At 47.9% G+C, this 27,263-nt stretch overlaps 2 protein-coding genes and 1 long non-coding RNA gene across 7 annotated transcripts in view; 1 reads left to right on the top strand and 2 right to left on the bottom strand.

Moving 5' to 3' along the window:
- The window catches only part of PGM2L1 (phosphoglucomutase 2 like 1), a 37,532-nt gene extending 35,963 nt beyond the window's left edge, over window positions 1-1,569 (bottom strand). Inside the window, exon 1 of the mRNA XM_081197376.1 lies at window positions 835-1,569. Coding sequence (XP_081053502.1) covers window positions 835-945 — 111 coding nt within the window. The 5' untranslated portion in view covers window positions 946-1,569. The remainder of the gene's footprint in view (window positions 1-834) is intronic.
- A 251-nt stretch (window positions 1,570-1,820) lies between these two features.
- LOC308588713 (maestro heat-like repeat-containing protein family member 7) overlaps window positions 1,821-27,263 on the top strand; it is a 68,006-nt gene continuing 42,563 nt past the window's right edge. For 3 of the 5 annotated variants that reach the window (XM_081197328.1, XM_081197326.1, XM_081197330.1), the window contains exons 1-8: window positions 14,684-14,787; window positions 17,006-17,253; window positions 20,762-20,886; window positions 22,037-22,159; window positions 22,392-22,465; window positions 23,986-24,130; window positions 25,836-25,931; window positions 27,081-27,185. In XM_081197328.1, coding sequence (XP_081053454.1) covers window positions 17,007-17,253; window positions 20,762-20,886; window positions 22,037-22,159; window positions 22,392-22,465; window positions 23,986-24,130; window positions 25,836-25,931; window positions 27,081-27,185 — 915 coding nt within the window. In that variant the 5' untranslated portion in view covers window positions 14,684-14,787; window position 17,006. Of the gene's footprint in view, window positions 1,974-14,683; window positions 14,788-17,005; window positions 17,254-20,761; window positions 20,887-22,036; window positions 22,160-22,391; window positions 22,466-23,985; window positions 24,131-25,835; window positions 25,932-27,080; window positions 27,186-27,263 lie in introns of those variants that run through there. The other 2 variants (XM_081197327.1, XM_081197329.1) reach the window with 2 other exon arrangements.
- Window positions 5,900-14,613, bottom strand: LOC308588856. The gene is made up of 2 exons (XR_014008935.1): window positions 14,511-14,613; window positions 5,900-6,494 (listed from the first exon to the last, which is right to left on the bottom strand). It is a non-coding gene; the product is annotated as an uncharacterized lncRNA (long non-coding RNA).

Below are 27,263 nucleotides of genomic sequence, written 5' to 3'. Positions count from 1 at the left end.
GGAAAGTGCAAAACATCCAGCTCTCAGAAACACTTTCCTTTGTCTACAACATAGATGAGTCACTGCTCTACATTGCATCACTGTTTATTAAGCACTACTGCTTAAGGATAGCAGTACATGGTGCTGAAATAAGGGAGAAGCATCTCTTTTGAAGTGAGGGGATGCATTAATTTCTTTCTTCCAGAGCCACATGAGCCTCCTACTCAGAGAAGGGCTTCACCCCAATTTTAAACTATGGTCTTATGCCTAATTACATGGACCAGGAGCCCTATTTTAAGGGAACATGAATGCAAAGGTTTGCTGGACACTAAGGAATCCCTCGCAATATAAATATGAGTAGCCATGTTAGTTGTTTGCAGAGAGTCTTTGGCAACTTAAAAGACTTAACAAATCTATTATGGCGCAAGCTTTTGTAGACTACAGTCTTTAGATGCACGAAACCTTATGCAGCAGGCTTCGTTCTTGAGAGAGGGGAGAAATGGCAGTGGCAAGAGAAAACACGCACACCGATCTCGATCGCACATTCACAATTAAAGGCAATCGATAACGGTGTATTTCTTGCCAGCGCCGAAAATTCACCTACGCTGCAAAGGAGGGAGATGTGACTTTCCCCGAAGCCTTCCCACCCCCCAGCAAGCCTCTCAAGTACGTTAACGTGCGCACGATTTTCCAGCAGTGCCCAGCGCAGCAAACTCCTATTTCTGGCGTTGGCAAAGCCCTTTAACTGCACGAGGAGCGAAATGTATAGTATCGCGCGCCCCCCTCTCTCTGGCAGCTACTTAACAGATCCTGGAGGCTTCGTGGGGGGCTATTGGGAAGAAGAGCCCGACCCACCTTGTCCCAGGTCAGCCACTGCCAGATGGCCTTGTCCAGCTGCAGGTCCCCCGTGCTGAAGGTGATGAGCAGGTTCGAGTTGACGTCGCCGGCCTCTCGGTGGTCCCCCATCGCCTCCCCAGGGGTCCCGGTGGGCGCCAGCAGGAGCAGCACTTCGGGCGATGCAGCAAGGGGCGAGCGTGCAGACGGGCGCCGATCTCGCAGGCACACGCGCGCGTGTGTGTGTATGCGTGTGCAAAGGCTCACCCCCGCCCCCTCCCACGCCCCCACCCCACCTGCTGGCCGGCCGGGTGGGCGGGGCTGCCGCTGGCACGGAGACCGCCCAGCAGCCCAGCCAAGGGCATGGAGGCGCTCACTGCCCCCACCCGGCGGGGGGGGGAGGGCTGGTCCAAAATTGGTCGGGGGGGCGTGGAAGGGAGGAGGGGCCTGTCAATCTCCCCCCATAAGCCCTCAGTCGGTTTTGGGGTGGGGGAAGCCCCTCCTCTCACGCACAGAGAGAATTCGCCGGGAGCGGGGAGGCGGCAAATATTTGGGGTGGGTTTTTTTTTTTTGTCGAAAAAAGGCACCCCTCCCCCTCACGCCCCCCTTTTCAGGCAAAAAGAAGCCCCTTCCCTCACAGGGCGGGAGACCTTCCCCTCACTTTTCCCTCACGGAGAAGGTGCTCCCCGCCCCCTTCAAGTTTCCCCTCAGAGGAGCTGCGCGCGCAACCCGAGCGCGCTCGCGAACTTCCAAGGCGCGCGCACCGAGCCGGCCTCGACCACCGGGCGCCCGCCGTAAATAAGAGAAAAGACGAGCTGGGCCCCGCCTCCGCCAGGCCCCGCCCAAGGAGCCGGCAGGCCCCGCCCTCGCGCTCAACCGCCGCCCGAACACGCCCAACGGCCAGGACTTAATAATAAGGAGCAGGAGGACGGGGCGGGAACCACCCAAGCCCCGCCCCTTAGGCTGAGTAACGGGCTGCGGCAGGCTTGCGTTGCGCGCGCAGCTTTCCCTAAGGGATTGTCCCGAGGGCTGATGGGGCGTGTAGTTTTCTCGCTCTTCGCTCTCTCCCACTTGGGGGCGTTGTCGTCCCCGACAGGTGCCCTTGAGAAATGTGGAAGGAGGGCCGGATTTAGGTTTGATGAGGCCCTCAGCTCCTGAAGGTAATGGGGCCCTTTCTACATCCAGCTGTCCTTTGTCAACAACAAATTGTCGCTGCTTTTTGTGTGCAATATATGCTATATGGTAATTTATGGACCTCATAGGTATCTAAAGCCATTTGCACATGTTGCCTTGCAACCAGTCCATGCAGAATGTAGGCACCCTATATATAGAAAGGAGCAAACCAGGGATATTTGAGGGAGCAGGCTAGCAGGCGGGGCCCATGACTTCCATCACAGGAGCCTACACAACACAAAGCATTGTTGCTGTATGTAGGTTTTATTTTATTTGTTTTTTATCTTATATTTTGGAAATGTACATCCAGTTGCTTTTTTCCTTTCCATTTTTTTGGGGGGGACCCCTCAAGAGAGTGGGGCCCTAAGCTATAGCTTGTTTTGTTGTTGTTTAGTCGTTTAGTCGTGTCCGACTCTTCGTGACCCCCTGGACCAGAGCACGCCAGGCACTCCTGTCTCCCACTGTCTCCCGCAGTTTGGTCAAACTCATGCTGGTAGCTTCGAGAACACTGTCCAACCATCTCATCTTCTGTCGTCCCCTTCTCCTTGTGCCCTCCATCTTTCCCAACATCAGGGTCTTTTCCAGGGAGTCTTCTCTTCTCATGACATGGCCAAAGTATTGGAGCCTCAGCTTCACGATCTGTCCTTCCAGTGAGCACTCAGGGCTGATTTCCTTCAGAATGGAGAGGTCTGATCTTCTTGCAGTCCATGGGACTCTCAAGAGTCTCCTCCAGCACCAGAATTCAAAAGCATCCATTCTTTGGCAATCAGCCTTCTTTATGGTCTAGCTCTCACTTCCATACATCACTACTGGGAAAACCAAAGCTTTGACTATACGGACCTTTGTTGACAAAATGATGTCTCTGCTTTTTAGGATGCTGTCTAGGTTTGTCCAGCTTGTTTAGCTTATACGTAACTCCGGCACTGGCTGGAAGGGAGCCTGAGGTTCAAATATATTCCTGCCGTACAGGAATATGGAGTCACAGGGAATCAAACCTGTAACCTTGGCGTCATCAATACCATGCTGCAACCCACTGAGCTGCCTGGGCTGACTGCGTATCCTGAAGAAGGAGCTTGCACGCTTCTAAGGATTCTTCGCGTGCAGTGCAGGCTGCATCTGGAAACCGCCGCAGGGCTTCCAACCGCCTGCCACTGCCACCAGGCATCTCTTATCACGCTCCCCTTTTTAATTACCGTATTTTTCGCCCCATAGGGTGCACCGGCCCATAGGGCGCACCTAGTTTTTTGGGGGGGAAATAAAGAAGAACAAATTATTTCCCCCCCAGGGGCTGGGCGGGGGAAGCCCGAGCCCAGCCCCCAGAACAGGCTGCTATTCGCAAGCCTAGGGAGCCCGGCGGGAAGTCGCGCCGGTCTCCCCAGGCTTGCGGATATCTGCCCGAAGTCGCTCAGCTCTCCCACAGCTTGCGGAGAGCTTCCTGAAGCCTGGAGAGCGAGAGGGGTCAGCTTCAGCGAAAGCCTGCATTCGCCCCATAGGACGCACACACATTTCCCCTTCATTTTTGGAGGGGAAAAAGTGCGTCCTATAGGGCGAAAAATACGGTACCTGTTTTGTATTCAAAACGAGCAGCAACCATTGCCAGGAAGGGGGAAAGGGAAAGTGCAAGTCCGTTAAGTGGCTTGTTGTTCCAGTGAAAGCATCTCGCTGCCATGCGGCTTAATGATGGATTTCTCATAATAACTCTTTCCTGTTGTCACACCGCCCCGGTTAGATACCAGCGCTGGAGATTCTTCCGCCTCTGCCCTGCGTTGCCTTCATTTTCCTTGCTATCTCCCACTTCCAAACTAGCTTCTGGAACAAAATGCATTTAGCAAACTGAACCTATTCATTCGATAGTATGGAGTCTAAAATTAAATTGCACCTGGATGTAAATTGCATTTATTTATTTTATATCTCACTGTTTCCAGCAAGGAGCTGGAGGTGGTGTACCTGGTTCTCTCCCCTATTTAATGCCCACAACAATGCTGTGAGGTAAGGTAAAGGTAAAGGACCCCTGGACAGTTAAGTCCAGTCAAAGGCGACTATGGGGTTGTGGCACACATAGAATCATAGAGTTGGAAGAGACCACAAGGGCCATCGAGTCCAACCCCCTGCCAAGCAGGAAACACCATCAGAGCACTCCTGACATATGGTTGTCAAGCCTCTGCTTAAAGACCTTCAAAGAAGGAGACGCCACCACACTCCTTGGCAGCAAATTCCACTGTCGAACAGCTCTTACTGTCAGGAAGTTCTTCCTAATGTTTAGGTGGAATCTTCTTTCTTGTAGTTTGGATCCATTGCTCCATGTCCGCTTCTCTGGAGCAGCAGAAAACAACCTTTCTCCCTCCTCTATGTGACATCCTTTTATATATTTGAACATGGCTATCATATCACCCCTTAACCTCCTCATCTCCAGGCTAAACATGCCCAGTTCCCTTAACCGTTCCTCATAAGGCATCGTTTCCAAGCCTTTGACCATTTTGGTTGCTCTCCTCTGGACATGTTCCAGTTTGTCAGTGTCCTTCTTGAATTGTGGTGCCCAGAACTGGACACAGTACTCCAGGTGAGGTCTGACCAGAGCAGAATACAGTGGCACTATTACTTCCCTTGATCTAGATGCTATACTCCTATTGATGCAGCCCAGAATTGCATTGGCTTTTTTAGCTGCCGCGTCACACTGTTGGCTCATGTCAAGTTTGTGGTCAACCAAGACTCCTAGATCCTTTTCACATGTACTGCTCTCAAGCCAGGTGTCACCCATCTTGCATTTGTGCCTCTCATTTTTTTTGCCCAAGTGCAATACTTTACATTTCTCCCTGTTAAAGTTCATCTTGTTTGTTTTGGCCCAGTTCTCTAATCTGTCAAGGTCGTTTTGAAGTGTGATCCTGTCCTCTGGGGTATCTCGCTTTCAGGCTGAGGGAGCCAGCGTTTGTCCACAGACAGCTTTCTGGGTCATGTGGCCAGCAGGACTAAACCATTTCTGGCGCAACTGGACACCATGACGGAAACCAGAGTGCACAGAAACTCCATTTACCTTCCCGCTGGAGCGGTACCTATTTATCTACTTGCACTGGCGTGCTTTCGAACTGCTAGGTTAGCAGGAGCTGGGACAGAACGACGGGAGCTCAACCCGTTGTGGGGATTGAACCGCCGACCTTCCGATCAGCAAGCCCAAGAGGCTCAGTGGTTTAAACCACAGCGCCACCAGTCAGGCTGAAAGGCAATGACTGGCCCAAAGTCCCCCCTTGTGAGATTTTTCTCTCTGGTATTGGGAGAATCTTATGAATGCAAAGCCCTGCTAGATCAGGCCAGATACCTCAAAAGGAAACCCCCAAGCAGAGCACAAGACCACTCTCTTCTCCATCAGCTTCCAGCAAGTGTCATTCAGAAGCGTTACTGCCTTATTCCATGGAAGAAGCATCTAGCCATCCTGGCAATATTAGTAGCCATAGACTTATCCTGCTGTCTAGTTCTTCTAGGGCAAAGCCCGCAAAGGGATCAGTCCTGGATCTTTGCCAGACATCTTGAACTGTAGGCTTCAATTAGGGTAAACAACAGCAGCTTTGAGAGACCAATAGTTTCACCCAGGAGAAGGCATTTAAAAATATAAGAGGCTGCTGGATCAAGCCAGTGCCCTGTCTAGTTCAACCAGGTGAGAACTGCCCACAAGCAAACTGTAACCTTCAGAAATCCAGGTTTCGTGTAAACGCATCTGCCCCCCCCCACAGAAAACTCAAAGACGAGTTCCAAAAGTTTAGACCAATTTGTGGATCCCTTATTAAGAACGTGTTTTACAGATGTATAAAGTTGTGGTGTATGTAATGGAAGATAGGTTTTCATAATGTATTTTGGAGGACGGGGTCTCAGGGGAAATTTAAAGAGCACAATTAAAAAATAATAACCCCAATTACATGTGTAAAACAAATATCAACATTTTAATAAGACGTCCTTCAAAGACAAAAACGGGGAGGCTGGTGTACAGGGTGGGGAGGGGCTGCCCCAATATACAGAAGATGTGCATGGAACCTAGATATCTGAAATATGTTCTGAGGCTGGAGTCTGACTCAAAAGCTCAAATAAAGGAATTTTCACAGTATGTCTGGAGGCTGGCCTTCCCCTTAAAGCCTGCTGCTAGAGAAGGAAGCACAGGCATCCCTGAATGCATTATCAAGTCTTCTGTTGCCATGGTGACCACAGGCACTGCAGAGAAATCTGGATCATCTGGGCAGGAAGGCTGTGGCGATGGAGCTGTTTGCGTGTCTCTGGGTGCTGGAGGGAAACCCCAACCCTGAAGCAATGGATGCCCATCTCCCCCAGAAACACAAGCAGTGGGTCCGGACCCTCATAAATCCCCCTTTTGTATAAACACAAAAATGATGGTCACAAAGCAGGGGGAACAGATGACGGAATTTTATCCTGCACAGGGCTTGGAGTAATTGCTCTTCATTCCTTTCACTCTTTTCATATCTGTAAAGAGGTTTCACTGATTTTCACATGGGTGCAGCTTTCATCTGTAAATTAAATTACATTTAATCAGATGCCATCGTTTTGCTGTTTATCAATACGAGCCACGTTATCGTAAAATTGCTTAAATGTTTTTAGTTCTGGAACGAGTGAAACCCTAAAGAAAAGTGTGTCTCACAAGCAGATGGTGACTGAACTCCTAAACCTGCTTTCCTGAGAAGAAGCCCCAATGGACTAGCAGGACTTCCTTTTGTGTAAACCCTTAATTGCACAATGCAAACCTGTGTGCTTATTGGGGACTAAATTGGATGATACATTTATAGAGTCCTTACGTAGGTTCCCTATTGGTAGGAGAAGATAACGGAGGCCAACCAGAGAAGATTGAGAAGCAAAGCAGCTAGTAAGCCTGATCTTTATTGATCTGTTGCAACAGGGTCCTCACTCACCACACGCAGGAGGGATCAGGAACCCAGAACAATGGTGCACAAGGCCTTATATAGACATTTTAAAGTCCCTGCCCTAGAGCTCAAGACCACCCCTCCATACATCATACATACATCACAGAAGGGGCGGTCTACAGCAGAAATCTGAGTGGTTTGTTTACCTCCTGTCTGCCAGGTTACCTGTTTAATGGTCACTTGATTGGATTGCCTGGGGAGCCTGGCCAGTCTTTTGTAATGATAAATACTTAGTTCCTGAGCCAGGTCACAGCCTCACACCCGATTCATATATTAAATGTGCCCTTAAGACACGATTTGTGAAGGAAAAAGACAATGGGGAGGTTTCCCACTTTGACTTTGCAGAGAAATAATTGAGGTCAATTTGTTCAGGACTTTTTTCCGTGGGGTTTTCAGACATGTGGTTTATATATTTATGTATGTGTTTGCTTAATGAACATTTATTACATATCTAAGGGACGCAGGTGGCGCTGTGGGTTAAACCACAGAGCCTAGGACTTGCCGATCAGCAGGTCGGCGGTTCGAATCCCCGTGACGGGGTGAGCTCCCGTTGCTCGGTCCCAGCTCTGCCAACCTAGCAGTTTGAAAGCACGTCAAAGTACACGTAGATACATAGGTACCGCTCCAGCGGGAAGGTAAACGGCGTTTCCATGCGCTGCTCTGGTTCGCCAGAAGTGGCTTAGTCATGCTGGCCACATGACCCGGAAGCTGTACGCCGGCTCCCTCGGCCAATAAAGTGAGATGTGTGCCACAACCCCAGAGTTGGTCACGACTGGACCTAATGGTCAGGGGTCCCTTTACCTTAAGACCTTAAAATTCTTATCACAGAACCTAGTGCGAAGGGCTGGGGGCTTTAAGCCTCTGTCTCTATCCAGACCAGGAGCCCTGGCCCACCTTGCATGGCTGTTGTAGGACTACAGTGTTGGACCTCCGCTGTATGAGGCAATATGCTTCCGAATACCACTTGCTGGGAATCTCAAATGGGCATCCCATTGGAGCATGTGGTTGGTCCCTGAGATAAGACCAGGATGCTGAACTATATGGACCTCATATGGACCTATATGGATCCGGCAAGACTCTTGCATTCTTAGGTTCTTACATTGCATCAGCCTTTCAGGGTCATTCAAGGTGACCTTGGTGGCTCTCCAGAAGACCAGCTGCGCACACAGATCAATCTCCTTTTTCCAGGACGCCTTTCGTCTGATCATTACTTATTTAACACCAATACTGTCCTGCTTTATCTGGACGTCTCAGATTACGAGGCACTGATACCCTGGGGGCTGGATGTTTCGCTTTGTCCCTGTTAAGCTGGTGTGTGTGCGTGTGTTCACTCCCAACCTCTGGCAAACCTTAAACTTGGGTTTTTTTTTAATGAAAGCATCTTCAATGCTGGCTCACTGCAGGAGGAGCAACAAGGAAGCATAGCTGTCAACCGCCCCTTATTTGGCGGGAAACTCCCTTATCCCAGTGTCGTGTCCCGCTGCTGTCCCTTATTGATGATGTCCCGTAAATTTCCCGGGTTTCAAAGGAAGCAGCTCCTCTCCCTCCCTCCCTGGCAGCCAGGGAGGAGGGAGGCTCCAACTGTGTTGCTTGACTGCGTTGCTCACCCAATAAGGAGTCTAAGAATGACTGGGGGGTGGAGTTTGCATGCCTTGTGCCGATCAGATCGGACGCGTTGCCTGGGGACTTGCCTTTGCTCAGCGCTTCCCAGCGGAGAGGTGACGGTGGCTTTCCTTGCTGCAACCCCTTTGCCGAGTTGCTACACTGTGGGAACCACCACTTGAGGCTTCGTTTGGCTGCTGGCTGGGCTTTCTGCCTTTGGTTCGGAGGGGCTCAGAAGTTGAACATACCTGTGCTCTGAAAATCCCTTATTTTGGCTGCTGGTCCCTTATTTTCGAGGCTGTTGGTCCCTTATTTTCAAATCTGTAAGTTGACAGCTATGCGAAGAAGTGAAGCGGCGAGAATGTACAGGATTAGTAGTAAGACATGTTGGAAATGCAAAGATAAAGATGGAGATTTTTACCACATGTGGTGGACGTGTGAGAAAATGAAACAGTTTTGGGAACTGATTTATAACGAATTAAAAAAGATATTTAAATACACTTTCCCGAAAAAGCCGGAAGCTTTCTTGCTAGGCTTGATGGGAGAGGAAATAGAAAAAAGCAGATCAAAGGTTATTTATGTATGCTACGACTGCTGCCAGAACTTTGTTAGCCCAAAAATGGAAAGTACTAGAATTACCAACAATAGAGTGGCAGACGAAGATGGTTGATTATACAGAACTAGCAAAACTGACCTGTAGAACCAGAAATCAGGAGGAAACAAAATTCCAAAAAGATTGGAGTAAATTTATGGAGTCCATAAATAATAATTGTAGAAATTTGAAGACTCTGGCAGGACTGAAATAAATCTTATGACGTAGATAGGTTTGCATACAATAAGAAACTGTGGGAAAGTAGCTGACATAAGAAAACCTGTTGAAGGGAGGGAAGGAAGTCAATGCTCAGCAGAGTGTGGGGAAAGAATGTGGGTAAATGACTGTTGAATTTTACTGTATTTTGTTTGTTTGTATTAAATGAAACACCAATAAAAAGCTTTAAAAAAACAAAAGTGAAGTGGCTTGGTCCTGAGCTGAGTTTCTCGTCTGACCTGGGGTCAAAGCAGCTGAGCGTTTTTGTCCCATTCAACCCAAAGGTTAAGAATGTAAGAAGAGGCCAGCTGGATCCAGCCAATGGCCCATCTAGTCCAACATAACAATAACAATAACAATAACAATAATAATTTATTATTTATACCCCACCCATATGGCTGGGTTTCCCCAGCCACTCTGGGCGGCTTCCAACAGAACACTAAAATACAATAACCTATTAAACATTAAAAACTTCCCTAAACAGGGCTGCCTTCGGATGTCGTCTAAAAGTCTGGTAGTTGTTGTTCTCTTTGACATCTGATGGGAGGGTGTTCCACAGGGCGGGAGCCACTACCGAGAAGGCCCTCTGCCTGGTTCCCTGTAACCTCACTTCTCGCAATGAGGGAACTGCCAGAAGGCCCTCGGTGCTGGACCTCAGTGTACTGGCTGGTTGATGGGGATGGAGACGCTCCTTCAGGTATACTGGGCCTTTGAGGCCGTTTAGGGCTTTCAAGGTCAGCACCAACACTTTGAATTGTGCTCAGAAATGTACTGGGAACCAGTGTAGGTCTTTCAAGACAGGTGTTATATGGTCTCGGCGGCCGCTCCCAGTCACCCGTCTAGCTACCGCATTCTGGATTAGTTGTACTTTCTGGGTCAGCTTCAAAGGTAGCCTCACATAGAGTGCATTGCAATAGTCCAAGCGAGAGATAACTAGAGCATGCACCACTCTGGCGAGACAGTCTGCTGGGCAGGGAGGGTCTCAGCCTGCGTACCGGGATAAGATGGAGATAGCAGCCAGGTTTTAGCAACATGCCACGAGGATTCGTGAATGTTAATATACAACCTAAGTGTTAGATGCAGGTTTTTGATCCGTGTTTTTATTGAGCTGAACCCTCCTGGAATCTTGTATATATGCCAATAAAAGTTTGAAAATTTGAACTGGATTTGCCTCCTGAGTTGCACAGTATAACTACACACAATGTGAAGGAGTCCTTTTTATCTGCTCTGAATCTTCTAGCCTTCCGCTTTGTTGGATGCCCACGAGATCAACGCCAGGCTGGCAGCTCTGCCGGGGAGTCATAGTCCCTAACCTCCAGCGGGCACCGGGTTGGGGAAGCCCGTTCTGTAGCAAAAGCCTTGCTATGGAGATGGTGGGGCGATGCTTTGGAATTCTGCAGCGTCCCTCTGATTGGCTGCCGGTGATGTCATCCCCTGGCCCACACCATTCAGGTTGACTCTGCTGTTCCTTGATCACAATGGTAAAAATCTCTCCCCGGTTTCATGGAATGCAAAGTCAGATGCGGCCCTAGCAGAATTTGCAAAGGTTTTGCTGGCTCTCAATCCCACCACTTTATTATCATCTATGCAACAGAGTCATCGCCCTTCTCCTGACGACATGTTTCCTTCCCTAGGTCCCATGTTTGGGTCCCAAAAGCTGCTTCCAGCCACAGTATACCTTCCCGGGTCCATACTTTCAACCTGAATGGAACAGATTTTCTTTTACTTTTTACTTTGCTGCATATTTGCATCATGCTCTGTCATCAGTACAAGGATGATACCCAGCTGTCTCTCCATAGCACCTGAATCAGGTGCAATCGTGTAAGGACTGGACGGGGGTCTGGAGGTGATGATGGGTTGGATTCAGACTGATCAACTGTGGCTAAATCCTGCCAAGATCGGGGTTCCCTGGGCTGGTGGTTCCAGAGCTCAGGAATTACTGGCTGGTTTTAGATGGGGCAGCGCTCCCCCAGAATGAGTAGGTGGGTTTCTTTGTGGGGTGTTCTTCCTGGAGGTCCAAATAGGCCATTGCCCTTAGATTTTGCTGTTATCATACAGCAAATGACTTGGGACACAAAGCAGGAGACTAATAATAATAATGATGCTGATGATGCTGATGATGATTTATTATTTATACCCCGCCCATCTGGCTGGGTTTCCACAGCCACTCTGGGCGGCTTCCACCCAAATATTAAAAACAATACAGCATCAGACATCCAACAAACAACGACTTCCAACAAAACACTAAAATACTATAACCTATTAAACATTAAAAACTTCCATAAACAGAGCTGCCTTCAGTTGTCTTTTAAAGGTAAAATAGTTGTTTTATCACCTTGACATCTGGTGGGAGGGCGTTCCACAGGACAGGCGCCACTACCGAGAAGGCCCTCTGCCTGGTTCCCTGTAACCTCACTTCTCGCAGGGAGGGAACTGCCAGAAGGCCCTCAGAGCTGGACCTCAGTGTCTGGGCTGAACGATGGGGGTGGAGACGCTCCTTCAGGTATACTGGACCGAGGCTGTTTAGTGACAGCCTTCCTCCTCTGGTAATGTGAACATACCCAGATGTTGCCCTCCATTGTGCCTGCTGGCTTGAGCTGGATTGTAATCCAGCAATGTGTTGAATTTTTCAGCTTTTAAATTCCAAAGTGCCATCAAGTTGTAACATGACTTGGGAATTCCAGAGATATTTTGGTTAAACAAATATCAATTAATTTTTACTTGATAAGTAAAATGTGTGCAAAAATTATTGCCCTACTATTTGCAGTCATATAATACCTGTTCCACGCCTCTGGAAACACAGCCTTACAAGCAACGGTTGAGGGAATCGGGTGTATTTAGCCTGGAAATGAAGAGTCTGAGAGGACATAGGATGGCCATCTTCAAACATTTGACGGGCTTTCCCATGGAAGAGGGAGCCAGCTTGTTTTCTCCTGCTCTAGAGGGTAGGACTCGAACCCATGGCTTCAAGTTCCAAGAAAGGAGACTAAACATCAGGAAGAACTTTCTGACAGTAAGAGCTGTTCAACGCCAGAATGGTGGACTTTACTTCACAGGAAGTTTTAAAGCAGAGGTCGGATGGTCATATGTCATGGATGCTCTAGCTGAGATTCCTGCATTGCAGGGGGTAGGACTAGATGACCCGCGGGTCCCTTCCAATTCTACAATTCTATGATTCTATGATGGAATATTGGCCTGGCTGGGCTGGTGAGCTCCAGGATCTGGGGGGATTCTCACACATGAAACCTCTTCTTTATATCACGGCTGGATAAAAAGTCCACTAAAGCGGGGTGGCTAAGCAATGTTGTTGGACTGCAGCTCCCATCATCCCTAGCCAGCACGTCCACTGGTCAAAGATGATGGGAACTGGAGTCCAGCAATACCTGAAGTGACGCAGGTTAGCTATACCTGCCGCAAAACCGTCAAATTGCATTTCTTGGTACAGGTAGTATTGATCTGATGTGCAGAGTTCTTTCCACTTCTAATTAATCCAAGAGGGTTCTGGAAGCTTCTCTGTGTGAAAGAAACAAGCAAAAGGTTCCTGATGTTTGGGTTATTCCTTCCGAGAGGCTGAGTACAGCGGGCTTAAACTGGTTCTGTTATCTCTTTCTGTCAAGGTCATGCTGACTATAATAGTAAGGCCAGAAGGAGCCTGGGTTTCACTCTTTCTTTCTTTCTTTCTTTCTTTCTTTCTTTCTTTCTTTCTTTCTTTCTTTCTTGTGTGGAGTTCTGTACACAGTATGCTTAGTGTTAAGGTCTAGTATTGTTGCAAGTTATTGTAAGTTTAAGGTAAGTCTGCTGCAAACTGGATTTCTTATGGACAGTGCCAATCCTGAACGTATTGGATTTGTGACCATTATGCTCATTTGCCTTCAGTAGCAGTAAAGCTCTGCTGGATGAAATATAATTGCCTCTGGTCTATTTTTTGGTAATCCTGCAACGTGTTAAAGTTTTTACTCTGCTAACTATACATTGGAGTTCTGCTCTGGATCAATACTGAGTAGAATTCAATGACAAAAACATGGATCGGAAGTACCAGACCTGTTAGCCTTTCAATGCATAATCCAGTTTTGAGAGCAGTGCCAGACTTTGAAACTACTCAGTATAAGAACATAAAATGAACCCTGCTGGATCCGGCCAATGGTCCGTCTAGACCAGCATCCTCTTCTCATAGTGGCCGACTAGATGTCTCTGGGAAACCGAAAAGAGACCCCCGCCACAAGAGCAACTCTCCCCTCCTGAGGTTTCCAACATCTGGTGTTCAGAAGCATTGTGCTGGAGTCAGAGCAGAGCTCAGAAATTCAGCCTTCTCCTCTGTGAATTTGTCTAACCCTCTTCCAAAGCATCCAGGTTAGTGGCCATCCCTGCTTCCTGTGGCAGAGTTCCATAGTTTAACACAGGGGTTAGCAAACATTTTCAGAGCTTATGGGGGGGGGGACCGGACTATATTTTGAAAAAAAATAACAAACAAATTCCTATGCCCCACAAATAACCCAGGTAAAGGTAAAGGGACCCCTGACCATTAGGTCTAGTCGTGACCGAGTCTGGGGTTGCGGCGCTCATCTCGCTTTATTGGCTGAGGGAGCTGGCGTTCAGCTTCCGGGTCATGTGGCCAGCAGGACTAAGCCGCTTCTGGCAAACCAGCAGCGCACGGAAACGGTGTTTACCTTCCCGCCGGAGTGGTACCTATTTATCTACTTGCGCTGGTGTGCTTTCAAACTGCTAGGTTGGCAGGAGCTGGGACTGAGCAAGGGGAGCTCACCCCGTCGCAGGGATTTGAACCACCGACCTTCCGATCGGCAAGTCCTAGGTTCTGTGGTTTAACCCACAGCACCACCCGCATCCCTTAAATAACCCAGAGATGCATTTTAAATAAAAGCACACATTCTACTCATGTAAAAACACCAGTCAGGCCCCACAAATAACCCAGAGATGCATTTTAAACAAAAGCACACATTCTACTCATGTAAAAACACGCTGATTCCTGGACCGTCCGCCGGCCGGATTTAGAAGGCAATTGGGCCGGTCTGGCCCCCCGGGCCTTAGTTTGCCTACCCATGGATTAACAAGTACCGTCGTACTTTCTTTTATCTGCCCTGAAATCTTCCCACCATGAGTTGTAGCATGATGAGAGAGGGAGGAAAACCTTTTCTCTATCCCCTTTCTCCAATCCATCCCTAATTTTATAAACTCACCTGAGCTCAACATTGAGAAAAGCTTCGTGAGCCCAGGAACCACATCGCCGGGTCAGCACACACCTTGGTCCACCCTTTATTACCTGTGTGTTTTCATAGCAACTCTGCCCTGCGGTTTCCCGGGTGACCCCATCCAGCTGCAGTGTAAACCCTCCACTCAGTGAATTCCCCCCCCCCCCCAGCACTAGTTGCCCTTGTTGCGATGTAGGGCTGAGTTTTGCCTCTTGAGCTGCTTGCCTGGAGTGAACCGAAGATCAAATCTACTCTCAGCCAGACAGTAAGTGCTACAGATCTGTGGTCCTTTTTTTCCTGGAGGAATAAGCTACTTGCATCATCTCAGTTCGTTAGGAAAGGTGAAGTCACACAGTGCATCTACAACACAGATAAATTAAGACCCTCTCCTTCCCTGGAGGTTTCCAGGCAGAGATTGGAGGGCCATCTGTCATGGATGCTTTAGCTGAGATTCCTGCATTACAAGGAGGTTGGAATGGGGTTCCATTGCACTCTATGATTCTATGATTCCAACTCTATGATTCTATGATTCTAAATAATGATGGAATCATTATTTTACCCTCTTGATTTGCACCACCAGCAGCTCGCCAGCAGCATCCACATTACAGATGCAGGAACCTTTCAATTTCATAAAAACTTCTAACAATATACACATTTTTGTATGTGCTTTTTGCCAAAAAAGGGCACCTTTTTGTAAGAAATACAATGCATTTTGTATGTCGTTTTCATGAGTTTATGTGTTTTTAGGCACGCTCTCGCCTAATATATACATCGCCGTGCCCAAATTTTCTTTGAAGAGCTGCATCACAAGAATAGATTGGGAAAATGGAGAATTTCCACAGGTTTCGGTTGGTGTATAGTTTCTAGAAGAGCAAATTGGGCAGGGTCATATTAAAATGCAAACGGAACCAGTTTTCTCCTGCATCCTTTGCATCCATAACTAGGACTGTGATTTTTATGTATATTTGAGAAGCTCCTGCCCATATATGTTTGCTTAAGCTATAATAATGGGGTCCCTGAATGGCATAACAACATCAGAAGAGTCTGTCTGGATCAGGCCAGTGGCCCATTTAGTCCATCAACCTGTCTTCTCATTGGTCTTTTTCGGGGAACCTGCTAGCAGGATCTGAGCACAAAAGCAATTATCTCCCTTCCTGTGGTTTCCAGCAGCAGGGATTCAGAATCATTGCTGCTTCCAGCTGTAGAGGCAGAGCATAGCTATTGCGGCTAGCAGCCATTGGTAGCCTTATCCTTCATGAATTTCTCCAGTCTTCTTTTAAAGCCATCACTACTTCCAGTGGGGGTGAGTTCCATGGTTGATTTATGCACTTTGTCAACCCTAATAAGGAGGGCCGCCAAGTGAAAAGCTCTAACAGGACAGCCTAGCTGCCTTGGTGGTGCTGCGGTCTAAAGCACTGAGCCTCTTGGGCTTGCCGATCGGAAGGTTGGCGGTTCGAATCCCCGCGACGGAGTGAGCTCCCGTCACTCTGTCCCAGCTCTACCTCTCTTTCAAATCAGAACCAGTGAAGGCGGTGAAGGTCCTCTGTGAGTGCCTGGAGGCGATTAGAGGATGGATGGCAGCTAACAGATTGAGGTTGAATCCTGACAAGACAGAAGTACTGTTTTGGGGGGGACAGGGCGGGCGGGTGTGGAGGACTCCCTGGTCCTGAATGGAGTAACTGTGCCCCTGAAGGACCAGGTGCGCAGCCTGGGAGTCATTTTGGACTCACAGCTGTCCATGGAGGCGCAGGTCAATTCTGTGTCCAGGGCAGTTGTTTATCAGCTCCATCTGGTACGCAGGATGAGACCCTCCCTGCCCGCAGACTGTCTCCCCAGAGTGGTGCATGCTCTAGTTATCTCCCGCTTGGACTACTGCCATGTGCTCTGTGTGGGACTACCTTTGAAGGTGACCCGCAAACTACAACTAATCCAGAATGTGGCAGCTAGACTGGTGACTGGGAGCGGCCACCGAAAGACCTACATTGGCTCCCAGTACGTTTCCAAGCACAATTCAAAGTGTTGGTGCTGACCTTTAAAGCCCTAAACAGCCTCGGTCCAGTATACCTGAAGGAGCGTCTCCACCTACATCGTTCTGCCCAGACACTGAGGTCCAGCTCCGAGGGCCTTCTGGCGGTTCCCTCGCTGCGAGAAGTGACGTTACAGGGAACCAGGCAGAGGGCCTTTTTGGTAGTGGCACCCGCCCTGTGGAACGCCCTCCCACCAGATGTCAAAGAGAAGAACAACTACCAGACTTTTAGAAGGCATCTGAAGGCAGCCCTCTTTAGGGAAGCTTTTAATGTTTAACAGACCACTGTATTTTAATACTTTGTTGGAAGCTGTCCAGAGTGGCTGGGGAAACCCAGCCAGATGGGCGGGGTATAAATAATAAATTATATTCTGTTCTATTCTATTCCTTTACCTTTACCTTACCTTTTGTTTCTATAAACAAAACCTGAGGTGTCCCTTCTTCCTGTCTGTTACAGAATGGATTTGAGCAGATACCTGGGAGACTATGAAGACGACATCTTCCGAGGGTCCTCCCCCCTGGGGTGGGAAGAGTCTGAAATTTTTCTGGGTAGCCAGAGCGGGACAGATCTGAGCCAAGGGGACTTGCAAGATGACACAACCGAGTCTATCACGGATGAAAGCGGGCCGCTGCTTCGATGCCTCAAGAAAATCTACCGGAAGGGAAAGAAAGAAAAGACGAGGCGACGAAAAACCATGACTTCAGGTAAAGCAAGGTCTCAGCGGCTCAGATTGCTTTGGAATTGTGGATGCGAGGAAAAATAAATACATATTAAAGGATAAATCCTAGATGCCAAGTTCCAGGTTTGGGGCTAGTTAGTGCTCTTTGGTGAGGGAATCCCAGTAGAGATTTATAATATGCAGCAAAGTGAGATAGGCAGCAATATCGGCTGTTAGGCCTTTAAAATATGCCTTTGTGAGTAACCGAACAGTCCCTGCTGCCCCAAGCATAGGAAAAGACCACAGGTTTGGTTAGTTAAAAATGGGTTTACTTACAAACTCTTCAAAGGTCAGGTTCATGTGCTTTTCCACACATCCATTTAGAAAAGTTGCACAGACAGTAAAACCTGGCTTAGTTACAGTGGTGATGAAGCCCGTGAACGTAAGCAGGTATTCGCTTGTCGTTAATAAGGATCAGGCAGACGCAGCAATGGAGAATAAGAAGGTGAAGTTTATTGCCAGGCAATAAGGACCCAGTTTGGAATCTCTTCCAAAAGGAACTGGGACCCCGATTGACAGAAATCCAGAGGTCTTTATACCTGAGCAGATCACAGCAAATCATAGATCATGAGACAACCATGAGGGACTCACGATATTGTCAGCGAAAATTAGCCAATTAGCAAGCTCCTTGCCACGCTACCAGCTCCTGGTCAAGCACTGGTCAAGCACAGAGTTCTAGTTCTGCTTTCCGCTGCTTGCAGTGACGCTTAGTCTAACCTTTCCCCTAGTTATGACAGGACAGGGAGTTTTGGAGATTTTGTGGTTTTGCTCTTCCTGTTCTGTGGATTAATTTAGCCTGTATCTGAGGGGATTTTGTACCAGTGTCTCTGATTCACGTCTTCCCCTTGTCCAGGGCATACGGATGTTTGTAGGGGAAAGGTCGGCTCCTAATTTTGCTGTTTCAAGCGGTATGCAGATAGCTAAGGCACAGCTTCCCTTTGATTCAAAAGGGATTAAAAAATACTGTAAGCCCTGATTATGTGTGAGCATATAAATGAATATATTGATTACTGATAACTGATTATATGGATAGCGTAGGGGTAGCCCTTCTTCCTTGCCTCAGTGAGAGTTCCCAAATTACTGGTATAGGAATTCAAGTGTGGCTTGTAAGAGCCATGTGGTCTGAGCTGCAGCAACCAGCTCAGTGCAACTCAGACCCAGGGCTGGATTTAGGTTTGATGAGGCCCTAAACTACTGAAGGTAATGGAGCCCTTTATATATGTCCAGCTGTCCTTTGTCCACAACAAATTGTCGCTGTTTTTTGTGTTGAATATATGCTATATGGTAATTTATGGACCTAATAGGTATTTTATCAAACGTATTTGATAAATATGTATTTTATCAAAGTAATTTGTTTTTTATCTTATATTTTGGAAATGTACATCCAGTTTTTTCCCTTTTAATTTTTTGGGAGGCCCCCAAGAGAGTGGGGCCCTAAGCTATAACTTGTTTAGCTTATATGTAAATCCAGCACTGCTCAGACCTCCTCACACGCTTCTCTGGTAGACTGGCATCAGCCACCACCCCAAATTCTTAATTCTAGATCACATGCACGCACAGAAGTTGAGGAAAGCCTTCATGGATCCTGCAGGCCAAGGCTGGGAGATCTTTTGCGGACTGGGGGCTGCCCTCCCTTCTGGGGGCCACTTGCCATTGGTGGGCGGGGCCAGAGGCAAAAGTGGGCGGGGCAGTGAACAAGATGCTTAGCTTTGCAGCATAGGCTGATTTCACTCCCCTCAATATTTTCCATCCAGGGCAGGTGACCTAGAGAGAAGGGGTGGGTGGCCTGGAGAAAGTCCTGCAGGCCAGGGAGAGGTGCCAAGTAGGCTGAATTTGGCCCCCGCATTTGGCCCACCCCTGCTACAGGCAAACTACCTCTGGAGAAAGCTGTTAGATCCTTATTCCTCAAGGGACCCTGAATCCCCATTAGGAGAGTACAGTAGATGCTCGGGTTGCGAACGCGATCAATGCGGGATGCACGTTCACAACCCTCAGCGTCCGCAACCCTCAGTGGCGCATCTGCGCATGCGCGGGTTACAATTCTGCGCAAAGCGCGATTTAGCGCTTCTGCACATGCGCGACCGCCGAAACCCAGAAGTCACGTGTTCCGGTACAGTGGTACCTCGGGTTAAGAACTTAATTCGTTCCGGAGGCCCGTTCTTAACCTGAAACTGTTCTTAACCTGAAGCACCACTGTAGCACCCTGCTTGTGGTTAACGCTTAGCTGGAATGAAATATTCAACGCAGCAATAGAGAAATTAAAATAATAATTTATTTGTCAGACAAATAAATGAGAGACACAGTGGTATATGGTTACCAAAGCTCTGCCCACTCCAGCCCTGATGGCCAGCACTTATATTTCCTCAGCCCAGCCCCCTTGCTCCTCCTTTGGCTGCCTCTGTCCAATCAGCCTGGTTGAAATTCCTATTGGCTGTTTGCTAGAACCAATCATAAAAGATACACCCATTTCCTATTACCATTTATGGGAGACAAAGAGCTATATTTCCTTCTATCCATAAATGGCAGACAAGTAGCCATATATCTTACATTTGCCTCGACAAGGCACCTTAATTACCAGATCACCTTTTGCCCTATTGCCCTATTGCCCCTTCACTCCAAAACAGATGGCTAAAACAGATGGCTCATGGTAACAGAGATCTTGGGTTCACATTCTCACACACCATCAATGAAATAAGGATCTAACATAAGAATCTAACATTTCTTACTTTCTAAATCCTTTGCATCATTACATTTAAGCCAACAAATCTCATACATTAACATAGATAGCTTTTTAGAAGAAAAGGAACTTAGTAAACAGCTTCAAAAGCAGCCTCTTTAGTTTACACCCCCCTTTCCCCAGCTGCTTTCCCCATTAGCTCTTGCCCTTTAACCTTAGGAAAATATGACTCGAGTCTAATGGGAGGCACATGGTATTATTTTCTAATAAACAATAAATCTTACTATTTACCAACTCTTAATTAGTGTTTTTGCAGCTTGATTGTATTCTGTAATTTGTAGGGTCAATGTAACCTTTGCTCCCAGCCTGTATTTCCCTTTTACAACTTTGAGAAACTCGTCTCCTGCTATAAATCAGGGGGGCCCTGTTCAGCAGGATAAACTGCTGCCAAAGTACTTAGCCAGCTGCTTTATGCCTGGCATGAAACATACAAACATTTGCAAATATATATTTTTAAGCTCATTTTAAAATACAGGCCTTGATCAGATGCCTCACCACTTTACCTAATGGGGCCTCCTGCTGCTGCCACACTGCCTGAGCACGATTTCTGTTCTCATCCTGAAGCAAAGTTCTTAACCCGAGGTACTATTTCTGGGTCAGCGGAGTCTGTAACCTGAAGCGCATGTAACCCGAGGTACCACTGTACTTCCGGCTTTCGGCGGCCCGCAACCCGAAAAAATGCAACCTGGAGCATCTGTAACCCGAGGTACCACTGTAATTGATTTCTCCTTTCTCTCTTCTTCCCCGGCGCTTTTAGTCCCTGATCTCTCTGCTATGGCAACCATCTGGGAAGAAAGCGAGAACCCTGGTTCTGCTCAGGAGCCTGAGCTCCTGCTGAACTCCTGGAGGAGCACCATAGATTACTTCAACAGTAAAAAAGAGGTATGGGGGCACGACTTAGGAACAGGCTATCTGAGGGACCGTACTGTCCCATACGTGCCCGCCCAGGCTCCAAGGTGTTCAGGGGAGGCAGAAGGCTGGAGGGAGTAGAATGGACTCCCTCAGGACATGATGGGCTCTCCTTCCTTGTTTTCAAGCAGAGTTTGGATGGCTGTCTGTCATGGATGCTTTAGCTGAGATTCCAGCATTGCAGGGGGCTGGACTAGATGACCCTCGGGTTCCCTTTTTACTTTTTAACCATTATCTTTTATATGTTCTTAGCTGTGTGTATTTTACCTCTGTCCTTTTAATTTGTGTAAGCTGCTTTGAGTCCCGGACTGGGGAAAAGGTGAGATATCAATAATAATAATATAATAACAAAATTCGATTATTTATACCCCGCCCACCTAGCTGGGTTTCCCCAGCCACTCTGGGCGGTTCCCAACAGAACACCCATAACAATAATTTAAAAAGCGACAAAACATCAAACATTACAAACTTCCCTAAGCAGGGCCGCCTTCAGATGTCTTCTAAAAGTCAGGTAGTTGTTTATTTCCTTGACATCTGATGATGAGGGCGTTCCACAGGGCGGGCGCCACCACCGAGAAGGCCCTGTGCCTGCTTCCCTGTAACCTCGCTTCTCGCAGGGAGGGAACTGCCAGAAGGCCCTTGGAGTTGGACCTCAGGTTGAATGATGGGGGTGGAGACGCTCCTTCTCTCTCTCTGGAAACCACAATGTAGGGTTATCAACTGCCAGCCTAAGCATCCAATCCCGCCTCCAGGGGGCTCCCCATCTGACCCCCATTCTGGATCCAAAAGATCCCCCATCTTTATACACTGTCTACTTTCTCCTCCATGGGCACAGACAGAGAGAGCCAGTGTAGTGTAGTGGTTAGTGTTGGACTAGGACGTGGGAGACCAGGGTTCGAATCCCCACTGGGCCACAAAGCTCACTGGGTATATGACCTTGGGGCCTGTCACTGTCTCTTTCAGACTGGCCTCCCTCACATGGTTGTTGTGGGGCTTAAATGAGCAGAGGAAGAACCCTGTGCTGCCCCTCAAGCTCCCTTGAGGAAAAAAGGCGGGATAGATCTGCAATAAATCCATAATAATAATGAATACTTCTCTCTCACACACACCCAATTTCCTTTAGGAAGATGTCATGAAGAAAAGTTTTTTCAGGTTCTTATCCATCCTCAGCAAGACAATCAACTGGAGCAACATGACTGATTTTTTTATGGATAACTTTACCTCCGATGTTGTGGGAGTCTTAACAGTGAGTTTCTCTATTTTCTTGTTTGCCTGTTTTCAATCTGACCCCACTCTTGAAAATATTTACTCAACCCTTGCTTTTCCCCTGTACATGCAGAGTCCTCCTTGTACCTTAACTGGAGTTAAGGTTCCTCCTGTTACCAATCTTGTGGTCAGGCAGACACTGACCTCACTGTTGATGAGTTTTGCAGGATTTCTACCTCATTCACTGAGGATATCCCACTTCTCGTTTACAGGAGATGATTAAGAGAGATTTTCCAGAATCCAGCGTCGTCTGTCTTCATGCTATGGCCACCGTTATTGACTTGAGGTAGATTCAATTCCTTAGCTCACTTCCTGGGTTGACCTCTAACTCCTGACCCACCGAGGCAACTGCGTTGAAGCTTTCTGCTGTGCAAAAGGAATCTGTTTTACACTTGTGGCCAAGGGTTTCAAACGAAGTGGCGCCTCATAGATTAGGAGGAGATATAACATGGCGCCCTCTAGATATCATTGGCCCTCCAACTCCTATCAGCCCCAGCAGTCATAGCCAATGGCCAGGGATCATGGGAATTGTAGTCCAAAACATTTGTAGGCTGCCACATTGGTGAAGGCTAGGCCCAGCACTATCTAAAGGGTCATTTTCTTACACTCGAACCTATCCCTCAGTAAATATGTTCTTCAGAGACCTGTCTTCTAATTTCCCTGCCTTCTGAGGTCTAGCAGGAAGCTGCTGGAGAAGAGGGCCTTCTCCTTGGTGGCACCCAAAAGATGGAAAACTCTCCACTGAGAAATTTGCTTGGTCCCATCTCTACATAGCTGTCAACTTTTCCCTTTTCTTGTGAGGAATCCTATTCGGAATAAGGGAATTTCCCTTAAAAAAAGGGAAACGTTGACAGCTATATATCTCTACCATCCTTTGGGCACCAGCCACTGCCCGTCCTGCTCTCTTGGGCTTTTAATGGTAGATGAGATCTTTTAATGTCCTTCTGTGTTGCCCTGTTGCTCAGGACTCTGCAGTTCCTTTTTCTAGGAAAAAAGGGATGCCAGAACTCATCACGAACACTTCCCTTGTTGTCTTATAATGGCAATGACGCCCACCTGAGAGGTGCCAGAATTGACTTCTGGTGACTTCTGGCTGGAATAAAAGTCCAGCAACTATGTATGCTAACTAACTAACTAATCAGTTGCAATCCTTTATTGTTTCTATAATAATAATAATAATAATAATAATTTATTATTTATACCCCACCCATCTGGCTGGGTTTCCCCAGTCACACTAGGTGGCTCCCAACAGAACACTAAAAACACAGTAAAACATCGTACATTAAAAACTTCCCTAAGCAGGGCTGCCTTCAGATGTCTTCTAAAAGTCAGATAGTTGTTTATTTCCTTGACATCTGATGGGAGGGCGTTCCACAGGGCAGGAGCCACCACCGAGAAGGCCCTCTGCCTGGTTCCCTGCAACCTTACTTCTTGCAGGGAGGAAAAGGCCCCCGGAGCTGGACCCCAGTGTCCGGGCTGAACGATGGGGGTGGAGACGCTCCTTCAGGTATACTGGGCCGAGGCCGTTTAGGGCTTTAAAGGTCAACACCAGCACTTTGAATTGTGCTCGGAAATGTACTGGGAGCCAAGGTAGGTCTTTCTGTATTATTGTCCTAAAATTACAGATTTGAAGAAAAACAAAAGGGTCAATCCGTGAGATCATAGGTCAAAAGGCTGGGTTGAAATCTTAAAAGTAACACGAGTGAGTCATTCCCCAGCCAGACGCCCACCAAAATTTTCAGACTCCATCTCGCATCATCCCCAGCTGGCAAAATGCCATTCTCTGACTCCCGTTTCTTCCACCAGCAAGGCAAACGTCACAAAAACGATCGGGTCCTACAAGAAGGGGATATTGCTCCGCACCTTTTTCAAGAGCGTCTTTGCCCTGTCGCCCCTGAAGGCGGGACAAGAGGAAGGAACGGCCAATTCTGCCAATGCCCAGTACGCAAAGGTAGTTTTGTCTTCCTCTCTGGCTTAGAACATAACGAGAGGCTGCTGGATCAGGCCAATGGCCCATCTAGTCCAGGATCCTGTCATCTCAGTGGCCAACCAGATGCTTCAATGGGGATCCTGCAAACACAAGAGCCTTCTTCCCTCCTGTAGCACATAGTTCAGCTATCATAAAATCATAGAACTGCAGAGTAACTTAAGGTAAAGGGATCCCTGACCATTAGGTCCAGTCGTGACCGACTCTGGGGTTGCGGCGCTCATCTCGCTTTATCGGCCGAGGGAGCCGGCGTACAGCTTCCGGGTCATGTGACCAGCATGACTAAGCCGCTTCTGGCGAACCAGAGCAGCGCACGGAAATGCCGTTTACCTTCCCGCTGGAGTGGTACCTATTTATCTACTTGCACTTTGACGTGCTTTCAAATTGCTAGGTTGGCAGGAGCAGGGACCGAGCAATGGGAGCTCACCACGTCGCAGGGATTCGAACCGCCGACCTTCTGATCAGCAAGTCCTAGGCTCTGTGGTTTTACCCACAGTGCCACCCGCGTCCCGCAGAGTAGCTTACAACAAGACTAAACCTTAACACTAAGCATACTGTGTACAGAACACCACACCAGAAAGAGAGATAGAAAGAGAAAGTGAAACCTAGGCTCCTTCTGGCCTTACTTTTATAGCCAGCATGACCTTGTCAGAAAGAGATAACAGAACCAGTTTAATCCCGCTGTATAACCCAAACATCAGGATGAACCTTCCACTTGTTTCTTTCACACAGAGAAGCTTCCAGAACCCTCTTGAATTAAATAGAATAGGAAAAATATCTGCACATCAGATCAATACTATCTGTACGAAGAAATGCAATTTGACATTTTTGCGGCAGGCATAGCTAACCTGTGGCCCTTCAGATATTGTTGGACTCCAGTTCTCATCATCCTTGACCAGTGGACGTGCTGGCTAGGGATGATGGGAGCTGCAGTCCAACAACATTGCTTAGCCACCCTGGTTTAGTGGACATTTTATCCAGGGTTTCATGTATGGGAATCCCCCCAGATCCTGGAGCTCACCAGCCCAGCCAGCCCAATATTCCATCATAGAATCATAGAATTGTAGAATTGGAAGGGACCCGCGGGTCATCTAGTCCAGCCCCCTGCAAGGCAGGAATATGCAGCTGTCCTATACAGAGATCGAACCTGCAACCTTGGCGTTCTCAGCACCGTGTTGGTAACCAAATGAGCTATTCAGGCATTATGTGCGCTTCATGAAGAAGTGCTTTTGTCTTTCCTGAATCTTCCAATGTTCGGCTTCATTGAATGTTCACAAATTGTAATGTTACAGATCTATCTATCTATCATCTATCTATCTATCTATATCTATCTATCTATCTATCTATCTATCTATCTATCTATCTATCTATCATCTCTGTTCCCACACTGCTCCAGTGAGAAGTTTGTGGCTTGGATCCTGACAAGGAACTAATCCACACTTCCAGCTCAGCCAGTAGAGTACGAAACTCTTCATCTCATCGGTCATGGGTTCAAGCCGCACCTTGGGCAAAAGATTCCTGCATTGCAGGGACGGGGTTGGACTAGATGACCCTTGTGGTCCTGAGCAGTAATCTAGGCAGGGCATTTAGCTCTCCTAGTTTCCAAGATCATCCTTTCCTGGGCCCTTAGTGAACTGGTCTCCTTCAACATTCCTACCCCCTCCTCCAGAACCTCTTCATCAGAACATACCAGACCTTCAGTGAGATGCTGCAGCAGCTGATGGTGGAGAACCCAATTCCTTCGGAGCTGGAGAGGATCTTGCAGGTAAGAGGAAAGGAGTAATAAAAATAATTTATTATTTATACCCCACCCATCTGGCTGGGTTTCCCCAGCCACTCTGGACGGCCCCCACAGGCTAAAAACAGAACAAAACATCAAACATTAAAAACTTCCCTAAACAGGGCTGCCTTCAGATTTCTTCTAAAAGTCAGGTAGTTGTTTATTTCTTTGACATCCGGTGGGAGGGCGTTCCACAGGGCGGGTGCCACCACCGAGAAGGCCCTCTGCCTGTTTCGCTGTAACCTCACTTCTCACAGGGAGGAAACCGCCAGAAGGCCCTTGGAGCTGGAGCTCAATTTCCGGGCTGGATGATGGGGGTGGAGATGCTCTTTCGGGTATACTGGGCCAAGGCTGTTTAGGGTTTTCAAGGTCAGCACCAACACTTTGAATTGTGCTCGGAAACATACTGGGAGCCAATGTAGGTCTTTCAGGATCAGTGTTATATGGTCTTGGCGGCCGCTCCTAGTCACCAGTCTAGCTGCCACATTCTGGATTAATTGCAGTTTCCGGGTCACCTTCACAGGCAGCCCCACGTACAGCACATTGCAGTAGTCCAAGCGGGAGATAACTAGAGCATGCACCACTCTGGTGAGACTGTCTGCGGGCAGGGAGGGTCTCAGCCTGTGTACCAGATGGAGCTGATAAACAGCTGCCCTGGACACAGAATTGACCTGCGCCTCAATGGACAGTATCTTCAGACTGTCAGGATTCCATCTTACTGCCCATGGGTTTGGTTGCTGGCTAAGTGGGAGTTCCTGCTCAACCTCTATATATTTTATGCAGTCATACCTTGGGTTACAGATGCTTCAGGTTGCGTTTTTTCAGGTTATGGACCGCTGAAACCCGGAAGCACCGCTACTTCCGGGTTTTGGCGGTCACGCATGCGCAGAAGTGCTAAATCGCGCTTTGCGCATGCACAGAAGCACCGAATCACAACCCACGTGTCCACTGTATATGCAGTCTCTGCTCCACCTAGATAATTTTTATGGGCCCACATTCAAAATGTATGTTACATGTTTCTCATGGACACTGACGCTAGAGTGCTCTGCACTTTCTGGTACTTTGGGAAGACAAGTGAATAGACCGGATGGCTGCAGAATTTTCTCTCTCTGTTGTGTTTCCCCTTTTCAACAGCTGATGGCTCCTTGGCTACGGTCCTCGGAGGCAGACCTGCGAGAGAGGGCTATCTGGACCAGTGCGTCGTTGCTCAACTTTGTGGCTAGTAAATTACAGCTGGATGTGAGTAGACTGTGAAATAACCAACTGAGCTATCCAGCAAACTTTCCTCTTAAGCAGGCACCCCCAAACTCGGCCCTC

Source organism: Podarcis bocagei (genome assembly GCF_964188305.1).
Source record: "Podarcis bocagei genome assembly, chromosome: 6".
NCBI classification, from domain to species: Eukaryota; Metazoa; Chordata; class Lepidosauria; order Squamata; family Lacertidae; genus Podarcis; species Podarcis bocagei.
This window is presented reverse-complemented; position numbering and strand designations above follow the sequence as displayed.